General features: G+C 36.3%; 1 protein-coding gene across 5 annotated transcripts in view; it reads right to left on the reverse strand.

The window, feature by feature from the left end:
- The window catches only part of LAMA2 (laminin subunit alpha 2), a 637,158-nt gene that overhangs the window by 373,302 nt on the left and 243,336 nt on the right, over positions 1-20,520 (reverse strand). For all 5 annotated transcript variants that reach the window (XM_045066381.1, XM_045066380.1, XM_045066378.1 and 2 more), the window contains exons 6-8: positions 19,032-19,121; positions 17,493-17,610; positions 4,769-4,947 (exon numbers count right to left, since the gene is read on the reverse strand). In XM_045066381.1, coding sequence (XP_044922316.1) covers positions 4,769-4,947; positions 17,493-17,610; positions 19,032-19,121 — 387 coding nt within the window. The remainder of the gene's footprint in view (positions 1-4,768; positions 4,948-17,492; positions 17,611-19,031; positions 19,122-20,520) is intronic.

Below are 20,520 nucleotides of genomic sequence, written 5' to 3' on the forward strand. Positions count from 1 at the left end.
GGACAAAATAAATTTAATAATACATAATAATAAATTATATGGAGAAAACAGTATAGGAAATAATCTTCAATATATATTTGCAATTTCTAAAATCCCTTCTTCTAAATAGAGCCACCAACCTAAAACAGATAGTAAAATACACTTGTATTTATTTGCTACCTATATTCAGGAATTATCAAGATTCGGCCATGTGAGTTTCATGATTTTTCATTCTTTGCTGAAGTTTAAAGAAAACTTCAGATAGAGTACTTTAATCCTTAGACATTTCAGGATGCATCTTTTTTTTTTATAATCATGGTATCATTATAATAAACAAAAAATATTTGATAGCTCTAATATATATATTCCTTAACAAAATCCTTCTGATTGTTTTTTCTGTATGTTTTTCTTTTCTTATACCACAGTTCAAAATTAGTAATTTCCCCAAATTTACTTTTTAGGAAGTTTGTTCATGTTGATTATGATGTGACTGACTAAACAGAAATTTAGTGCTGAAAAAAAAGATAATATTAAGTAGGGAAATTAACCATTTGGCTTCCTGAGAGGCAGCGTCAGCCAAGGGCACACAATGTACCGTCTCCACAATTAGAAAAATGTGAGCTCGTATCTCAGTGTGGGTGCTGACTACATGGCCTCATTTAACTTCTCTACTTCCTTGTGATATGAAGATATCAGTAAAAACAATAATAACATTCTTAAGCTAAAATTAAAAGGAAGAACAAATAAATGTTCTGATAAGATTCCTCAGATTTATTATTCAATACAACTAATTTTAATGCTAAAATATTTTAATTAAACAAACCTAGACTGTGAAAATATGCTGTAATTACAACACTTGGTTTCTAGACGCAATAGGGTAAGAAGGAAAAAAAAAGCATTTGCCTAGGATATACCTAAATACTGTGCACATGCTCTCTCTCTGTCTCTCTCTACATATAAATAAGTCTATTCACATAAATATATATACTTACCCCATAAAATGTAGCCAGACATATGTATATATCCATGCTTAATTTAGAAATGGAAACTTGTTTACTAATATAAATCAAAGTGTTATAACTAGAGTTATTTACGTTTCTGATAGAATATCAATCAACTATATTCGTAGATCAGTTTTAAAATCATCATTTTAAAGATACATTTATTCATTCCCCATTATGAAGTAAGAACTGCACAAAGCACAGATAGGTAATGCTTGGTGTCTGCTTTAAATAAGCATACAGGAATAACAAGCTTGGAAGACACTAATTAAGTAGAATGTGCATGATAAAACAGACATACAAACAGAGCATTAGGACACAATAACACAACACAAGGAAGTCAACAATGTTTCACAGAAGTGACATTTAGACTGAAGCTTGAAGTATGAGTAACAGTTTCAGAGTAAGGATGGCAGAAGGGCTCTCCCACTAGAAAAAAACAAAACAAAACAAAACACTAAGACATGAAAACAAAAAATGAAAAAAAAAAAAAACCCTCTGTGGGTTAAAGAAAAAAATTCTTTTCAATGGAACCTTGGCTGTAATAAATATGATTTATGATTCCAGTGATAAGCTTGGGTAAATCAAAGTCCCCTAATTGATTCTCTCTCTTTGTGGTAATTGGGGAAACTTGCCAGATTGCTGACCAGGAAACCTTCTAACATGAGATCCTATAAATATATCAACTTTGCACATGATTTTAAATTTATTAAAATAATTTTATTAAATTTTTATTAAAATAATTTAGATTACTCAAAATAAACAATGCATTATATATATTTGATTTAAATATTAAGTATATGGATTTAGTAAGTAAATCTTAAATCAAATTTCAGAACAATAACTTTCAAAATATTGTAGAGATATTATTTATCTGAAAACCTCAATGCAAAAAATTTTTCTTTTTTATCTTTAAAAATGACATGGACTTTTGGGGCCCTTGGGAGGCTCAGTCGGTTGAACGTCCAACTCTTGATTTCAGGTCTGGTCATGATATCATCAGTCTTGTGTTGGCTCCATGCTCAGTGGGGAGTCTGCTTCTCTCATATCCCTCTGCCCCTTCTTCTGCTCAGAAGCTCTATCTTTCTCTCAAATAAATAAATAAAACTTAAAAAAAAAAAAAAAGAAATGGACTTCTACCCAAATATTTGGCACTTGAGTGATTTAAATTTTTAACATATAGTGTAGCAAAATTATTTTTATAAGTGTTAAAACCCCATAATTTAGGCTCCAATTCACTTAATTTCTTGTAATAAAAATATGAAGTCTCCAGGTTTGATCATGGCAGAGTTTTGTATGGTCTAATCTACTCTCAGATAACAATTATTAATTCTGGATAAAATAATGGAAGTAAAATATTTAAGGGCCTGGAATATTAATCAAAAGCAGGCAGAACCTAAACAAATTTGAGTTTGAAAAAAAAAATTAGGTGAGATCTATGTTCAAAGATGGGAAGCACCAGAATCTGCATATCGAAACCCTTCAAATGCTTAACTGATCCCTTAATCTTACATCCATTCAGTAGACTCCAAATAATACAGCGAAAAGTAACAGCTGGAAAGCTCAATGATGAAGTAGAGTTTTCCCATCTGTATCCCATAAACCAAACAGAGATTGGAGTTTTCTACCAAGTTAGCCAATATTAGACAACCACCTTGAGTTTACTGTTAATTTGTCCTAACACAGCGTAAAGCAAGCCTCTAAATAATCCAGCTTAAAGCTACTAGGACAAATAAAGGGACTCAGGTATGGGATATAACATCAATATTTGAAAATCTTGATAATAATAACATTAAACAATTTTAAAATTATTTTTTATAATACACTGAGAACTAACAAAAGACATGCAAGATCTCTGTACTAAAAACACTGCTATGAATATTTAAAGGACATATAAATAATCAGAGAGACATACTATGTTCATTGATTACAAGACTCAATATTAGTGTTCTCTCCATACTTGAATTTAGATTCTATATAAGACTCTCAACTAATATTTCTGTCATTGATTTGTACATGAATATAAAAAGAAATTGTGATCCGAAATAATCTTCAAAAGGAAGACTAAAGTTAGTGTATTTATGTTTCTGAATTCAAGACTTATTCAAGGTAAATCAGTCAAGATACCATGCTATTAATACAAGGATGGACAAACATGGGACATAGATCTGTCATGGGACAGATCTAGGGCTCCAGAAACTGACCCACGTGATCAAACCACATGATTTGCAACAAATGCCGCAAAACAATTTATTTATTTCTCAAGATTTTACTTATTTATTTGAGAGAGCAAGTGAGCACAGGTGCCCTGCCTCAAAGCAATTTAAAGGAGAAAAAGAATATAAAATCTTTTAAAATAAACAAACAAATAAATAAAAATGAAATCTTAAATAAATAAATGAATGACTAAGTAAATAAAATCTTAAAAAAAAAAAAAAGGCAGGAGGATGCCTGGGTGACTCAGTGGGTTAAGTGTCTGCCTTCAGCTCAGGTCATGATCCCAGGACCCTGGAATAGAGTCCTGCATTGGTCTCTTAGCCCAATGGGAGCCTGCTTCTTCCCCTGCTTGTTCTCTCTGTCTCAGAAATAAAGAAAGAAGAATAAAAGAAAGAAAGAAATGGAGAGAGAGAGAGAGAAGGAGAGAGAGGGAAGGAAGGGAGGGAGGAAAAGAAAGAGGAAAACAAAGAACTTAAAAAATGGTTCTGGAACAACATTAACCATGTAGATCTTAATCACTGTTTTATACCACATCCAAAGATCTACTTGAGATGGGGCATAGATCTGAAAGCTAAAATTATGTTTCTGGAATAAAAAAAAATACTTTGGATTGAAGGGAAAGTTCATAAGACAAGATATAAGAATAGACAATAAGCACTTAACAGGAAATTACATGCAAAATGGGATCAGCTGTAAGGTTATAATAGAAGATCTGTGGTAGCACCAAGCATTGATGGGAATGACTTAATGATTGCCAAATACCCACTTGCCACACGTGTTGTACCCACTAGAATTGCTAACAAAAAAGACAGTCCAATACCAAATATCAGAAATTATATGGAAGAACTGGAACTCACACATTTTTGGTGAATAGGTAAAATACTGTTACTAATTTGGCAAAATGTTGGCAGTTTCTTATAAAGTCATATAAAGATATATTAATATCCTATAAAACAAGTATTCTATCCCTAGATAGTTATGCAAGCAAGGTAAGTAAAACTTGACCACAAACTCGCTTAAATAAAATATATCTTTCTGTGGTCATATTTTATTTAATATAAGCAGTGTTTTATAGGAGCTAGCCAGAAACTGAAAATGACACAAATACCTACCAAAAGAATGGATTAAAAATTGTAGTACATTCACGCAAATGAATAATAAGCTCAGTACTATTTAAAAAAAAAAAAAAAGAACTACAGATGCACCCACTATGGATAACTCTTTAAATGTTATACTGAGTGAAAGAAAGAAAACAAAATTGTATTCATTTTATGATTTCATTTTTATGAAATTCACTAAGAGGCAAAACTAATTGAACGTTCTAACAATCAGCTTGCCAAGGGGTGAGGATTGACAGGAATGGGGCACAACAGAACTTTCTAGAGAGATAGAAATGTTTTACTCCACATCCTCAAAGATTTATCCAGTTTCCATTCTGAAACATTCCTAGTCACCTCTCAGATTTGCAGTCAAACTGTTAAGAAAAGCTTTCAAAATTATTTTTCTATATAATACATCTCTATATGAAAAGGCCAAAAAAAACACTTTGTGAAAGAAAAAGCATACTTTACCCCTTTGGGTCTGAAGAAACCATCAATGCATGTCTCACAGTTTATACCAGCAGTGTTTTGAGTGCAGTTAATACACACACCCCCTCCAATGTACTTTCCATGTATATTTAAACTCAGATTTCTTCTGGCAACATTTTCATCATAGTAGCATTCTTCAGCTTTCCCATGACAATTGCATGCTGCATTAGGGAAAAATAAATTCATAAACATTAATTTCAGGTTTCATATTTACTGAAAAATCATTTTCTGTTATATAACATTTTTTATATTCTATGAGAAATTATGTTGCATTAGTGTATATATATATATATATATATATATATATATATATATACACACATATATATATTACAAAAGTATCCAGAAAGTATTTGGGTTTATTGAATGTATTGATAAATTCATGCCTTTTAATAGAACTTGAAATAATTAAAACCTATAAATTGAGCTGAATCATATGAAATTGCCAATATTTGACTGACTTTATCTTAAAAAATTGAAATTCCTCATGGTTCACCCAGTAATTTCCTATTATAACAAATAAGAAATTATTGACCTATGGAACTGAATGATTACAATCCAGGTAATCTGCAATGGGTAATTATTATATGTGAATTTCAGTGTTAGATCCTATGGGTAAAAAAGGACACTTAAGACACATTTGCTTTTTTACACTTCTGATAATAACTAAAACTTGGGATTTTTTTTATATTCTACATTCTGTTTTAAGTCTTTTATATCTATTGCCATCGATTTTAATTCTCAAAATAGCTTTCTCAGTTAGGGGCTCATATTCATCTCTTTTCATCTACTAGGGACAGTAGTGAACTAATTATAGAAGGTAACCAAATCAGTCTTGCCAACCTCACTCTGAATTCAGGCTCCTGAGTCTACAGGGCTAACACTGGCAAATTCCTTCAAGTTCTATCTGATAAGAGAGATGAACTCTATCATAAGTGCCAAGGAACCAGGGCAAAATGAGAGCCAGTTTGCTTAGTGCCTGAGATCCCACTGTGTTGCACCAGTCATGGCTATCCGGTACTTAGTCATGTGATATAGGGAACTTCTTAATTTCACTAAGGCTCCGTTTCCAGAAACATGCAGAGGCCAACAGTAATTACCAGATTGGAATATTTAAAAGCATTAAGTGAGAAAATGCCTGTAGAATCATTAACACAATGCCTTGTAAATAAGTTCTTAATTGATTTTTCCAATACCCTTCCCCCTTGATCCTTCTTGTCTTCCAATCCCCTTCTCTTCTTCCTCCTTCTCTGTTTCATGTCATATTATAAGAGTTCAGAGATGTGAAAAAATTATCCCCCCAGAAGGAATTGGGTAAGGCTTTAAAATAAATGGGTAAAATTTATTTTAGGATGGGTACTAGGGAAAAAGATATGTAGACTCTCCTTCCACAGATGCTGAGTTTCTCAGGTGTTCTTACATGACTTCCACATACATGTGTGGAGGGGCGCATGTGTATATACAGATTTATGTGTGGGGCACATAGCTTAGTCTCTCCCACCCCACAAAGGGAAACATTTGTAAACTGTTCTAAACTATTCCCAAATTTTAGTAATAGTAAAAAGTATAGCTCTTTCTCTATTAGCATGTTTCCTCCATGGCTACACAGGGTACTTCTTGAATGGGGTGTTTAATACCCTCTTAATGGGTAATTATATTGTTTCCAGATTCCTCTTTTATAAGTAACACTGAGTAGGTAATAGCCCAAGGAGGTGGGGGAGGACTGGGGGTTCTAATGTCATACCGATTCCCATTTGCCAGCTGTGCGACTCTGAGAAGAAAATTTAAATCCTGGTGTCATTTTTTTTTTTAAGATTTATTTATTTATTTGACAGAGAGAAAGAGAGAGAGCACAAGCAGGGGGAGTGGCAGGCAAAGGGAGAGGGAGAAATAGGCTCCCCCCTGGGTAAAGAGCCCAACATGCAGAGTGCCCAACATGCAGCTCAATCCCAGAATCTGGGATCATGACCTGAGCCAAAGGCAGAGACTTAACCCACTGAGCCACCCAGGTGCCCCACTTGGTGACATTTTTATGCTTCCCTTTTCTGGATGTTGTGAGAGCGCAAACACCCAGTGGAATGGCTGGCACACAGGAAATAGTCCTGCTACTATACAACCACATCTCTAGGCTAAATTCCTACAAGTGTAATTTCAAGTCAAATTTCAACTTCAATTAACTTGAAAAATTTCCCTCCAAAAATGTGATGTCAGATTACTTTCCTTCCAACAGATATGATAAAAATTCAACCGTAGCCTCACCAACACTATGTATTATCAACCCTCTTTATTTGTTCCTGGACATAGTAAGCATTCAGGTATTTGTTAAGTGAATGAATGATAACTTTTGCCAAATTGAAAAGAGTATTTTCATTGTTTTATTTGGTACTTCTTTTATTATGAGTAAGTGTGAGAATCTCTTTAGATGGTTTTAAATCTTTTCTTTTCCTGTTTGAATCTTTGCTCATTTTTAACCGGTTTATTGAATTCTCTCTCTCTTTTTTTAATTCTTTCTTATTGCTATAGAAGACATCTTAATATAGTAAGAATACTATCTCCTTGTCTTGTTTGTAGCAAATACTTTCCCTGGTCTAAAAATCCTAAATCTAAACTTTGGTTTAGAATATAGGATTCTTGCTATACTGATGGAAAGTTTTCAAACTTTTTTCTAGGGAACCTATAGTCATAAATATAAATCTCTAGGTATTATAAGCGGTTTTATACCTTTAGGACAATAACAAGAAATCTTACAAATTTTACAACAAATGTTGTAAAAATATATTGCAAGAAACAGACAAGATTTCTGCTTCCAGTGTAAGTAAAGGGAAATATAGAGGAATGCAAATTGATTCACACATTATGTAGATTTAGTATTTATAACTGTGAGCTAAGTAGGTAAAACACGGATGCTTGGGGAGCCCTGCTTTTCAAATTCCATGCCAGGGCCCTCTGCCTACAACTCCCATGGCTCTTTTAAAGGCACTGCACCTGCAAAGTTCCCTATGTATAGCCTTAGAGAACACGGATGGTTCCCAGTCACAAAGAGCAATTTTCCACTCTGCCATCAGCAGTTTGCTATTTCACAGAATAACTAAGACACATGATAGAAATGGTCTTTAGTATAGGCTTAGCAAGGGAAGAAATATTCTTTGCTTTTTAGAGATATATCCTGCCTTAAGTAAGCCAAATTGATGAAAATCCAAATTAAACTCAAATGAATTAGTAGGTAATTATTCATTTCATAGAAGGATTTGTCATGTTACAGAAGGGGTTTTCTACATCTTAAGGTGATTGGAACACAATTCAACTTGGAAAAGAAAATTTTCATATAAGCTTTTAGGAATGTATACATTGCCAAAAACATGATATTTATGCAAGGTTCTATGGTTTGGATTCTTATGTCCCATTTGTGGACAAAAAGAAAAACTTTTTTTTTTTTTTTTAATTTGGAAATACCGCCTTCCATCTGTTCAATGAGAAAAGATGATTGTTTCATAATTCCACTATTTAAAATTATATATATAGTAATTAGTGGTGATGTGCTTTTGTATTGCTTTACCCATCCCTATTCCTCACAAATTTAAGCTAAACTTTTTGTTTCCTTGTGTAAACACACATACATAAGTGGAGTATACTAAAGGATTTTGCAGATCACTTTACAAAATTAAAACTGTGTGGGAGAATGTCAGGGGCAAAAGGAAGAACCCCTGCCCTCAAATGCTACTCCCACTTGTGATTGCTGATATTCATCAGAAGAAGAGAAATATAATTAAATTCAAAGAAGTCTGAGAACATGAGTGGCATTGCACTTAAGTTCACTCTTAGGAATGAATGTCTGCTTTCACTGGGAGCAGCTTTGGAGAACCTGAAGGATGGTCAGGAATGGGGTAGGGGATATGCAAAGAAAACAAAAGCTGGGACTCTGGATGCCCCTTTTACCACAGTGGGGGGTGGTGGCCCATTTCTACAGCTATAACTCAGTAACCATGGGTGATTTCTAACAAAACATCTTCACAACCAGGCAGACACAAATCAAAAGGCAAAAAAAAAAAAAAAAAAAAAAAAAAAAAAAAAAAAAAAGGGAACACCTGGGTGGCTCAGTTGGTTAAGTACCATCTCTTGGTTTTGGCTCAGGTCATGATCTCAAGGTTGTGAGATGGAGCCCTGAATCAGGTTCAGTGCCCAGCACGAAGTCTCCTTACAATTCTCTCTCTCCCTCTGCCCCTCCCCATCTCTAAAATAAGTAAGTAAATCTTTTCTATAAAAGGGCAAAAAAGGTGAGTACAGAAAATGGAGGGACTCAAGACATTGATAGTATATTAGTATATGCAGTATCTAAAAAATTCAAAAGAAAATATTTTATGATTGGGGGGATTTTATGATGAATGTTTCCTATAATTCAATAGTTTTAAGAACCTACCATATCTGACACAGGATACATGATAAAATTCTTTTAAATAATATAAAAAGTTGGTATTAGGTTAAAATGTCTACCAAGCCTGTTTGGGGGCAATATATACTTATGAAAGTAAAAAAAAAAAATGTAGCTAGGACTCAATAAAATATTAATATTTGAATTCAACTGAATTGGGCATCGTGGTTATTTTGATGTACAGCTCAGCACAAGTCTTTGTTTTTAGGTCTCATCTTGGCCTGAGCAGATCTCCAGAACGCAGGTGTCTCTAGCATACATATTACCACGTTCGGCCAGTTGACAATTTTAGGCTACAAAGTCATCTGCTATACTTCTTGAGTATTTCCCTTCTGAAAAAACTGGACATATGCACTTGTCTTCAAAAGTGCTAACATTCAAGTATGAATGAGTGTTTGTTGACATGTGTTTTCACAGCCAGTTGTTTTACTGTATTTCATCACTGGCTTTTTTTCTTGGTTGTCACCATCCCATAATTGCTACAGCCTAGTTTATGCTAATGATTATCATTGGTGTCATTTCTAATATTAGTATCTTATATTATTATTAATGAGAAATCGTACATTTAAAATATTAATTGTTATTATTAAAATAAATATTTTTCTATAAATTTGATTTTTTGCCTTCTCTGTTACCTTCTAGTCTCATATTCTTCCCAGCTAATGGGAAGACTTTTATAAGTAAAATTTATCAGTATACTTTAATAAGTATAACTAATGAATCAGAGTGTTTTGGTTTTGTCTTTTAGGTAATGATATAGTTCTAGTTGGAAAGGTGTAATCTCTCCCCTCTGTTTCTTCCTCCGTTAGATGATTGATATGCTAGAGCTGTTTACTAGGGAACGAGCTACAAAGGGAGAAGGCAGAAGAATCTGGAGCTCTGCTGGTTTCAGAACCATTTTACAAACATATAAATGTATTAGAAAATTTGGGGCGCCTGGGTGACTCAGTGGGTTAAGCCTCTGCCTTCGGCTTGGGTCGTGGTCCCGGGGTCCTGGGATCGAGCCCTGCATTGGGCTATCTGCTTGGTGGGAAGCCTGCTTACTCCTCTCTCTCTGACTGCCTCTCTGTCTACTTGTGATCTCCATCTGTCAAAAAAATAAAATCTTAAAAAAAAAAAGAAAATTAGTCTCTATATAGTGTAGGTTTTGTTTATTTGCATTTCTAGTGGAGTGTGTGTATGTGAGTACATAGTTGATCCTTAAACAACATGGATTTCTGAGCTGTGTGGATCTACGTATACACAGACTTTTCTCAATAAATATATTGGAAAAATTGGGGGGGATTTTTGACCATTTAAAAAACTTAAAAATGCGGAGGAGGAGTCAAGATGGCGGAGAAGTAGCAGGCTGAGACTACATCAGCTAGCAGGAGATCAACTAGATACCTTATCTAAAGAGTGCAAACACCTGCAAATCCATCAGCAGATTGAAGAGAAGAAGAACAGCAATTCTGGAAACAGAAAAACAACCACTTTCTGAAAGGTAGGACCGGCGGAGAAGTGAATCCAAAGCTAAGGGAAGATAGACCCCGGGGGGAGGGGCCGGCTCCCGGCAAGCGGCGGAGCAATGGAGCACAAAATCAGGACTTTTAAAAGTCTGTTCCGCTGAGGGACATCACTCCAGAGGCTAAACCGGGGCGAACCCCACGTGGGGTCAGCGTGGCCTCAGGTCCCGCAGGGTCACAGAAGGATCGGGGGTGTCTGAGTGTCGCAGAGCTTGCGGGTATTGGAACGGGAAAGCTGGCTACAGAGACAGAGCCGACAGTGAGCTCGCAGCTAAGGGTTACCTTGGACCGGTCGCAGGCTCGGTGAGCTCGGAGCACGACCGGAGGTCAGGGAGACGGGAGTTACTGGGAGCTGTTCTCTGAGGGCGCACTGAGGAGTGGGGCCCCGGGCTCTGGGCTCCTCCAGGCCAGAGACCAGGAGGCCGCCATTTGTATTCCTGTCCTCCAGAACTCTATAGAAAGCGCTCAGGGAACAAAAGCTCCTGAAAGCAAACCCAAGCGGATTACTCAGTCGGGCCCCTGGTAAGAGCGGTGCAATTCTGCCTGGGGCAAAGACACTTAAGAATCACTACACCAGGCCCTCCCCCAGAAGATTAACAAGAAATCCAGCCAAGACCAAGTTCACCTATCAAGGAGTGCAGTTTCAATACCAAGGAAAGAAGCAGAATTCCAGAGGAGGAGAAAGCAAAACACAGATTTCATGGCTTTCTCCCTGTGATTTTCTTTTTTTTTTTTTTTCCTGTGATTTTTTTAGTCTTGCAGTTAATTTAATTTTTTTTCCTTTTTTTCTCTTCTTATGCTAAAATTTTTTTTAACTTTTACCCCTTTCTTTTTCTAACGTTTTTAACTAGTTTATCTAATATATATATTTTTTCCTTTTTATATCTTTCTTTATTCGTTTTATTTTTTAAAATTCTTTTATTTTATTTATTTTTCTTTTTTTTTAATTCTTCCTTTTTGAACCTCTTTTTATCCCCTTTCTCCCCCCTCACAATTTGGGATCTCTTCTGTTTGGTTAAAGCATATTTTCCTGGGGTTGTTGCCACCCTTTTAGTATTTTACTTGCTCCTTCATATACTCTTATCTGGACAAAATGACAAGACGGAAAAATTCAACACAAAAAAAAGAACAAGAGGCAGTACCGAAGGCTAGGGACCTAATCAATACAGACATTGGTAATATGTCAGATATAGAGTTCAGAATGACAATTCTCAAGGTTCTAGCCGGGCTTGAAAAAGGCATGTAAGATATTAGAGAAACCCTCTCAGGAGATATAAAAGCCCTTTCTGGAGAAATAAAAGAACTAAAGTCTAACCAAGTTGAAATCAAAAAAGCTATTAATGAGGTGCAATAAAAAATGGAGGCTCTCACTGCCAGGATAAATGAGGCAGAAGAAAGAATTAGTGATATAGAAGACCAAATGACAGAGAATAAAGAAGCTGAGCAAAAGAGGGACAAACAGCTACTGGATCACAAGGGGAGAATTCGAGAGATAAGTGACACCATAAGACGAAACAACATTGGAATAACTGGGATTCCAGAAGAAGAAGAAAGAGAGAGGGGAGCAGAAGGTATACTGGAGAGAATTATTGGGGAGAATTTCCCCAATATGGCAAAGGGAACGAGAATCAAAATTCAGGAGGTTCAGAGAACGCCCCTCAAAATCAATAAGAATAGGCCCACACCCTGTCACCTAATAGTAAAATTTACAAGTCTCAGTGACAAAGAGAAAATCCTGAAAGCAGCCCAGGAAAAGAAGTCTGTAACATACAATGGTAAAAATATTAGATTGGCAGCTGACTTATCCACAGAGACCTGGCAGGCCAGAAAGAGCTGGCATGATATTTTCAGAGCACTAAACGAGAAAAACATGCAGCCAAGAATACTATATCCAGCTAGGCTATCATTGAAAATAGAGGGAGAGATTAAAAGCTTCCAGGACAAACAAACACTGAAAGAATTTGCAAACACCAAACCAGCTCTACAGGAAATATTGAAACGGGTCCTCTAAGCAAAGAGAGAGCCTACAAATGGTAGATCAGTAAGGAACAGAGATAATATACGTAACAGTCACCTTACAGGCAATACAATGGCACTAAATTCATATCTCTCAATAGTTACCCTGAATGTTAATGGGCTAAATGCCCCTGTCAAAAGACACAGGGTATCAGAATGGATAAAAAAAACAAAACCCATCTATATGTTGCCTCCAAGAAACTCATTTTAAGCCTGAAGACACCTCCAGATTTAAAGTGAGGGGATGGAAAAGAATTTACCACTAATTGACATCAGAAGAAAGCAGGAGTGGCAATCCTTATATCAGATCAATTAGATTTTAAGTCAAAGAGTATAATAAGAGATGAGGAAGGACACTATATCATACTCAAAGGGACTGTCCAACAAGAAGATCTAACAATTTTAAATATCTATGCCCCCAACGTGGGAGCAGCCAACTATATAAACCAATTAATAACAAAATCAAAGAAACACATCAACAATAATACAATAATAGTAGGGGACTTTAACACTCCCCTCACTGAAATGGACAGATCATCCAAGCAAAAGATCAGCAAGGAAATAAAGGCCTTAAATGACATACTGGACCAGATGGACATCACAGATATATTCAGAACATTTCATCCCAAAGCAACAGAATACACATTCTTCTCTAGTGCACATGGAACATTCCCCAGAATAGATCACATCCTCGGTCCTAAATCAGGACTCAACCGGTATCAAAAGATTGGGATCATTCCCTGCATATTTTCAGACCATAATGCTCTGAAGCTAGAACTCAACCACAAGAGGAAGTTTGGAAAGAACCCAAATACATGGAGACTAAACAGCATCCTTCTAAAGAATGAATGGGTCAACCGGGAAATTAAAGAAGAATTGAAAAAAATCATGGAAACAAATGAGAATGAAAATACAACGGTTCAAAATCTGTGGGACACAACAAAGGCAGTCCTGAGAGGAAAATATATAGCGGTACAAGCCTTTCTCAAGAAACAAGAAAGGTCTCAGGAACACAACCTAACCCTACACCTAAAGGAGCTGGAGAAAGAACAAGAAAGAAACCCTAAGCCCAGCAGGAGAAGAGAAATCATAAAGATCAGAGCAGAAATCAATGAAATAGAAACCAAAAAAACAATAGAACAAATCAACGAAACTAGGAGCTGGTTCTTTGAAAGAATTAATAAAATTGATTAAACCCCTGGCCCGACTTATCAAAAAGAAAAGAGAAAGGACCCAAATAAATAAAATCATGAATGAAAGAGGAGAGATCACAACTAACACCAAAGAAATACAAACTATTATAAGAACATACTATGAGCAACTCTACGCCAACAAATTTGACAATCTGGAAGAAATGGATGCATTCCTAGAAACATATAAACTACCACAACTGAACCAGGAAGAAGTAGAAAGCCTGAACAAACCCATAACCAGTAAGAAGATTGAAACAGTCATTAAAAATCTCCAAACAAACAAAAGCCCAGGGCCAGATGGCTTCCCGGGGGAATTCTACCAAACATTTAAAGAGGAACTAATTCCTATTCTCCTGAAACTGTTCCAAAAAATAGAAATGGAAGGAAAACTTCCAAACTCATTTTATGAGGCCAGCATCACCTTGATCCCAAAACCAGACAAGGATCCCATCAAAAAAGAGAGATATAGACCAATATCCTTGATGAACACAGATGCGAAAATTCTCACCAAAATACTAGCCAATAGGATTCAACAGTACATTAAAAGGATTATTCACCACGACCAAGTGGGATTTATTCCACGGCTGCAAGGCTGGTTCAACATCCGCAAATCAGTCAATGTGATACAACACATCAATAAAAGAAAGAGCAAGAACCATATGATACTCTCAATAGATGCTGAAAAAGCATTTGACAAAGTACAGCATCCCTTCCTGATCAAAACTCTTCAAAGTGTAGGGATAGAGGGAACATACCTCAATATCATCAAAGCCATCTATGAAAAACCCACTGCAAATATCGTTCTCAATGGAGAAAAACTGAAAGCTTTTCCGCTAAGTTCAGGAACACGGCAGGGATGTCCATTATCACCACTGCTATTCAACATAGTACTAGAAGTCCTAGCCTCAGCAATCAGACAACAAAAGGAAATTAAAGGCATCCAAATCGGCAAAGAAGTCAAATTATCACTCTTTGCAGATGATATGATACTATATGTGGAAAACCCAAAAGACTCCACTCCAAAACTGCTAGAACTTGTACAGGAATTCAGTAAAGTGTCAGGATATAAAATCAATGCACAGAAATCAGTTGCATTTCTCTACACCAACAACAAGACAGAAGAAAGAGAAATTAAGGAGTCAATCCCATTTACAATTGCACCCCAAACCATAAGATACCTAGGAATAAACCTAACCAAAGAGGCACAGAATCTATACTCAGAAAACTATAAAGTACTCATGAAATAAATTGAGGAAGACACAAAGAAATGGAAAAATGTTCCATGCTCATGGATTGGAAGAATAAATATTGTGAAAATGTCTATGCTACCTAAAGCAATCTACACATTTAATGCAATTCCTATCAAAGTACCATCCATCTTTTTCAAAGAACTGGAACAAATAATTCTAAAATTTATATGGAACCAGAAAAGACCTCGAATAGCCAAAGGGATATTGAAAAAGAAAGCCAAAGTTGGTGGCATCACAATTCTGGACTTCAAGCTCTATTACAAAGCTGTCATCATCAAGATAGCATGGTACTGGCACAAAAACAGTCACATAGATCAATGGAACAGAATAGAGAGCCCAGAAATAGACCCTCAACTCTATGGTCAACTTATCTTCAACAAAGCAGGAAAGAATGTCCAGTGGAAAAAAGACAGCCTCTTCAATAAATGGTATTGGGAAAATTGGACAGCCATATGCAGAAAAATGAAATTGGACCATTTCCTTACACCACACACAAAAATAGACTCAAAATGGATGAAGGACCTCAATGTGTGAAAGGAATCCATCAAAATCCTTGAGGAGAACACAGGCAGCAAACTCTTCGACCTCAACTGCAGCAACATCTTCCTAGGAACATCGCCAAAGGCAAGGGAAGCAAGGGCAAAAATGAACTATTGGGATTTCATCAAGATCAAAAGCTTTTGCACAGCAAAGGAAACAGTTAACAAAATCAAAAGACAACTGAAAGAATGGGAGAAGATATTTGCAAACGACATATCAGATAAGGGACTAGTGTCCAAAATCTATAAAGAACTTAGCAAACTCAACACCCAAAGAACAAATAATCCAATCAAGAAATGGGCAGAGGACATGAACAGATATTTCTGCAAAGAAGACATCCAGATGGCCAACAGACACATGAAAAAGTGCTCCATATCACTTGGCATCAGGGAAATACAAATCAAAACCACAGTGAGATATCACCTCACACCAGTCAGAATGGCTAAAATCAACAAGTCAGGAAATGACAGATGCTGGCGAGGATGCGGAGAAAGGGGAACCCTCCTACACTGTTGGTGGGAATGCAAGCTGGTGCAGCCACTCTGGAAAACAGCATGGAGGTTCCCAAAATGTTGAAAATAGAACTGCCCTATGACCCAGCAATTGCACTACTGGGTATTTACCCTAAAGATACAAACGTAGTGATCCAAAGGGGCACGTGCACCCGAATGTTTATAGCAGCAATGTCCACAATAGCCAAACTATGGAAAGAACCTAGATGTCCATCAACAGATGAATGCATCAAGAAGATGTGGTATATATACACAATGGAATACTATGCAGCCATCAAAAGAAATGAAATCTTGCCATTTGCGACAACATGGATGGAACTAGAGCGTATCATGCTTAGCGAAATAAGTCAAGCAGAGAAAGACAACTATCATATGATCTCCCTGATATGAGGAAGTGGTGATGCAACATGGGGGCTTAAGTGGGTAGGAGAAGAATCAGTGAAACAAGATGGGATTGGGAGGGAGACAAACCATAAGTGACTCTTAATCTTACAAAACAAACTGAGGGTTGCTAGGGGTGGGGGGTTAGGAGAAGGGCGGGTGGGGTTATGGACATTGGGGAGGGTATGTGCTTTGGTGAGTGCTGATTCACAGACCTGTACCCCTGGGGATAAAAATACATGTTTATAAAAAATAAAAAAATTTAAAAAAAAACTTAAAAATGTTCCATGTAGCCTAGGAATACAAAAAATATGAAAAAGTTAGGTATTATGGTAAAAACACATGTTCTTACCATAATAACATGTTAATTAACTGTTATTGGTAAAGCAATGGTTGTTAATTGATTGTTATTGGTAAAGCTTTTGATCAACAGCAGATAATAATTAGTAATTATTAAGTTTCTGGAGAATCAGAAGTTATACCCAGATTTCTGACTGTGTGTGGGGTTGTCATCCCTAACCTCCACATTATTTGAGGTCAACTCTGTGTGTGTGTGTGTGTGTGTGTGTGTGTGTGTTCATATAATGCTATAAGCTTAAGATTTACCCTGATGACAGTAAGTGTAGTTTTGTAAAAAGTATGCTTTCATTATGCTTTTATCTATTTCTCGTAATTCCCACACAGTGGTAAAGGCTACGTGTTTAGTAATTTTTATCAAATTAAACAAAACAAAACAAAACTGAGTAAAACCATAGGATAAAAGCTATTGCCTTGGTAAAATACATTAACTGGAAACATGCACTTACCTAAAATCACCACATGCTTATATTACCTGTGTCCCAGAAAAGGAAGAACAGACATTGAATTCTAGGGATCATACCTTCACATTCTGTTTTAGTCAGAAAAGTCCCAGCTCGCCAAGGTTTCTGATGGAATCCTGGACAGCACTGATCACAGCTGTCTCCACATGTATTATGCTCACACTCACAGCGGGATTTCTAGTCAAAAATTGGGGGAAAAAATTTTAGTATTTTTGGAACCATTAATGAAGGGCTTTCCCTAGAAGGTAGAAGGAAGAGAAGAGAGAACTTTTCTGAGCACAGGTGCCAAAATGTGAAACTCCTGTCCATCTGGAAAGGAAGAAGTACCAGCCTAAGGAGTGGATATATTCGGTTAACACCAGCCTGAGGAGGTCCAGACTAGTTCTGGAGTCACTGGACTCAGGTCTGGAAGATAGCACAGGCCCAACTGATGACTGTCTTGAAGACTGAACTCCCTTCTCTGATTCCTGAGATCTATAGCGTTTCTGGTTTGGATGTGTCCACTTTAAGGCAAAGAACTGTTAGCATTCAAGGGTGTGGGAAGAAGAGAATAGATTCTTAGGCACTAAAGGCCACAGGTCGAATAGCAATCTAATGTCCCAGGACTAAATCTCCTGCCTGTGTGTGCTCTGAGTAGAGTCCAATGCATCGTGAGTAGAGTCCAATGCATCGTGTGGAACAGGGACTGCAAGGTTGCCTTGTGGGCTCTCATAGCTTGAGGAACACATGAGAGAAAACACCCACAGCTTGCAGAAAGCTGAACCATAACCTGCCCCAAAGAATAGGCTCGGGCATTTGAGCCTCCCCTAGGAAGTAACATTATGACGCATTAGTCAGAAAGCCAGCTTTGAGAGAAATACCATTTGTATCCTGGTTTTAAAGGAAAAAAAAAAATCCATACATAAGTAATTATGCTCACTGATCTTACTACTGAATATGTTTCTTCCCTATAATATACAATAGATGATTTTGTATTTTACCAGTTTATGACTGAGAAAAAGAGATATCCGTTCATCTTCTTTTTAGGTGGTGCTTATTTAATACGAGGGCATTAATGAAAAATTCAAGCCGAAAACAATCTAGCATTTTCCGACCCGGTGGTTTCATCACTCTCTTAAAGATGCTCTTCAGTTCCGCACCCTGTTGCCCAGGCCCTACTGCAGCCTCCGATACCACGGCCGTTCCTATTTACTTCCATGCGCAGTTTTCATTTGTTTGCATTAGTTTCTTTGATGAAAACTTTTTAAAAGAAATGGTCAGGTTGACTGATGGCAGGCATTCTCTAAAGCTAAATCATACAGCAGGCTGTCATCACTAGAAAGGTTTCAAAATAGACCAGTTTGGGAGGCTTTTTTGGGGGAAAAAAAAACCACCACAACAAAAAAATCCCAACTAATCCGTTTTCTGATACTGTGGTGGCTGACTTCAAAGTCTATCATCCTAACTGCTGGCTCTATTTCACCCTGGCATGGCTTTCTGTTACACCGTCTAAGTGAGGATCTGACACCCATTCACAGCATCCCTGTCAGCAAAGCGGCTCACGAAGCATTTGACAGTTGAGAGTTTCATCTTGCTAAGTATCCTATAAATATACATACATTTGTCACCGGATCAAGCGGACAAGCCCTGGCATGACCATAGCAGATGCACATCCCTCCGACCGAAATATCCTTGACCGAGTAGTAATACTGCAAAAAGCAATCCAGAGAGAAATCCTGTTAAGATGACTGCAAGGTGTAAGTAACAAAAGGGAACATTCGCTTAAAAACATTACTTTCTGCTTTCATCCTTAGTTTGAAGCAGAAGGAACAACAGGAACAATGGAGGGCTCACAAAAGTGTCAAATTAACTCCTTGCCCTGTGATCAGAGCCCAGAGAAAGACCGCCTCTGATTTACATGTGGTGGGGGGCATTTGAGAAATTTCCTTCCCACAGACATACAAAGTCTGTGCTGGAGTATTTATTATTGAGAGCGAGTTTTTATGGCGGGGTGGGGGTTGGTCAGGGCAATTACTCTTCATAAAAGTTGTTTTATGCACTTTTGTGAAAAAAAACTCCCTTTATTGCCATTATAGGAAGCTCAGTGTTTCATTAATCATATGCGGACTGTCTTACACGATGTATTTGAAGAAACTCAACATACTTAGAGGAAATCATGCTCAAAACAAAACATTTCTTAACTATATTAAGAGGAAATAAAATGTAATGAACTGCAGGACTGATTTAACATAACATAAGGAGTAAACTACATGGGAGGGACACTTGCTATTTTTTTCATTATTATGTTAAAATTAGTCCATGTGATTACTTTCCTATTTGAAATTAACATAAGGTTATGTTTTTAATTATTTTAATCTACCCACCTATCTTTAAAGATAATTTACAATGATAGTATTGGACTATATACAAATTTTAATTAATATGCATATAATATTTTGTAATCATGAGAGTACATTATCTTATAGAATCCAAATAACCATTTGAGTGGTAAATAGTTCTATTATTCCAATTATTCACATTACAAAACCCAGCAAGAATAAATAGGTGAATACAAATCTGAGTTCCCTAGCTACAAATTTCCTTTTTCCATTTACTTCTTTTTTTCCTATTTATTTTTGTTGTTTATATAGAGTATCTTTTATAATATTTTTTGTCACTTTTGTTTTTTGATATACTTAGACCTGGAACTTGAAATGAAACTTGCCAGAAGTTTAGGAATGTAAAAGTCTGCTTTTCACTAAATTCATCTCTTAATAATATAGATACGAATAGGGATATTTGGTCAGAAAGCTGATATAGTATTTTGCAGATGCTTTTAAAACTGGGAATTTTTCTTTAAATATAAATGCCTAATGCTTCACTTTTGAGTCATGAAGAGCTGAAATTCAATATCCTATTTTTATATATTTAAATTTATATGTAGTGTTTACTGAACTTGAGCACTTTCAAAAAGCTTATTTATATGTTGCATTTTATTGCACTATTTTAAAGGCTCATGTACAATGAAGTTATAAATAATAGATGTGCATCCCAACCCCCACTCTGCCTTCTGCAAAAGATGATAAAAGGAACATATTTATTTACATT

Source organism: Mustela putorius, unplaced genomic scaffold (assembly GCF_011764305.1).
Source record: "Mustela putorius furo isolate JIRA1106 unplaced genomic scaffold, ASM1176430v1.1 tig00003863_pilon_pilon_pilon, whole genome shotgun sequence".
NCBI classification, from domain to species: Eukaryota; Metazoa; Chordata; class Mammalia; order Carnivora; family Mustelidae; genus Mustela; species Mustela putorius.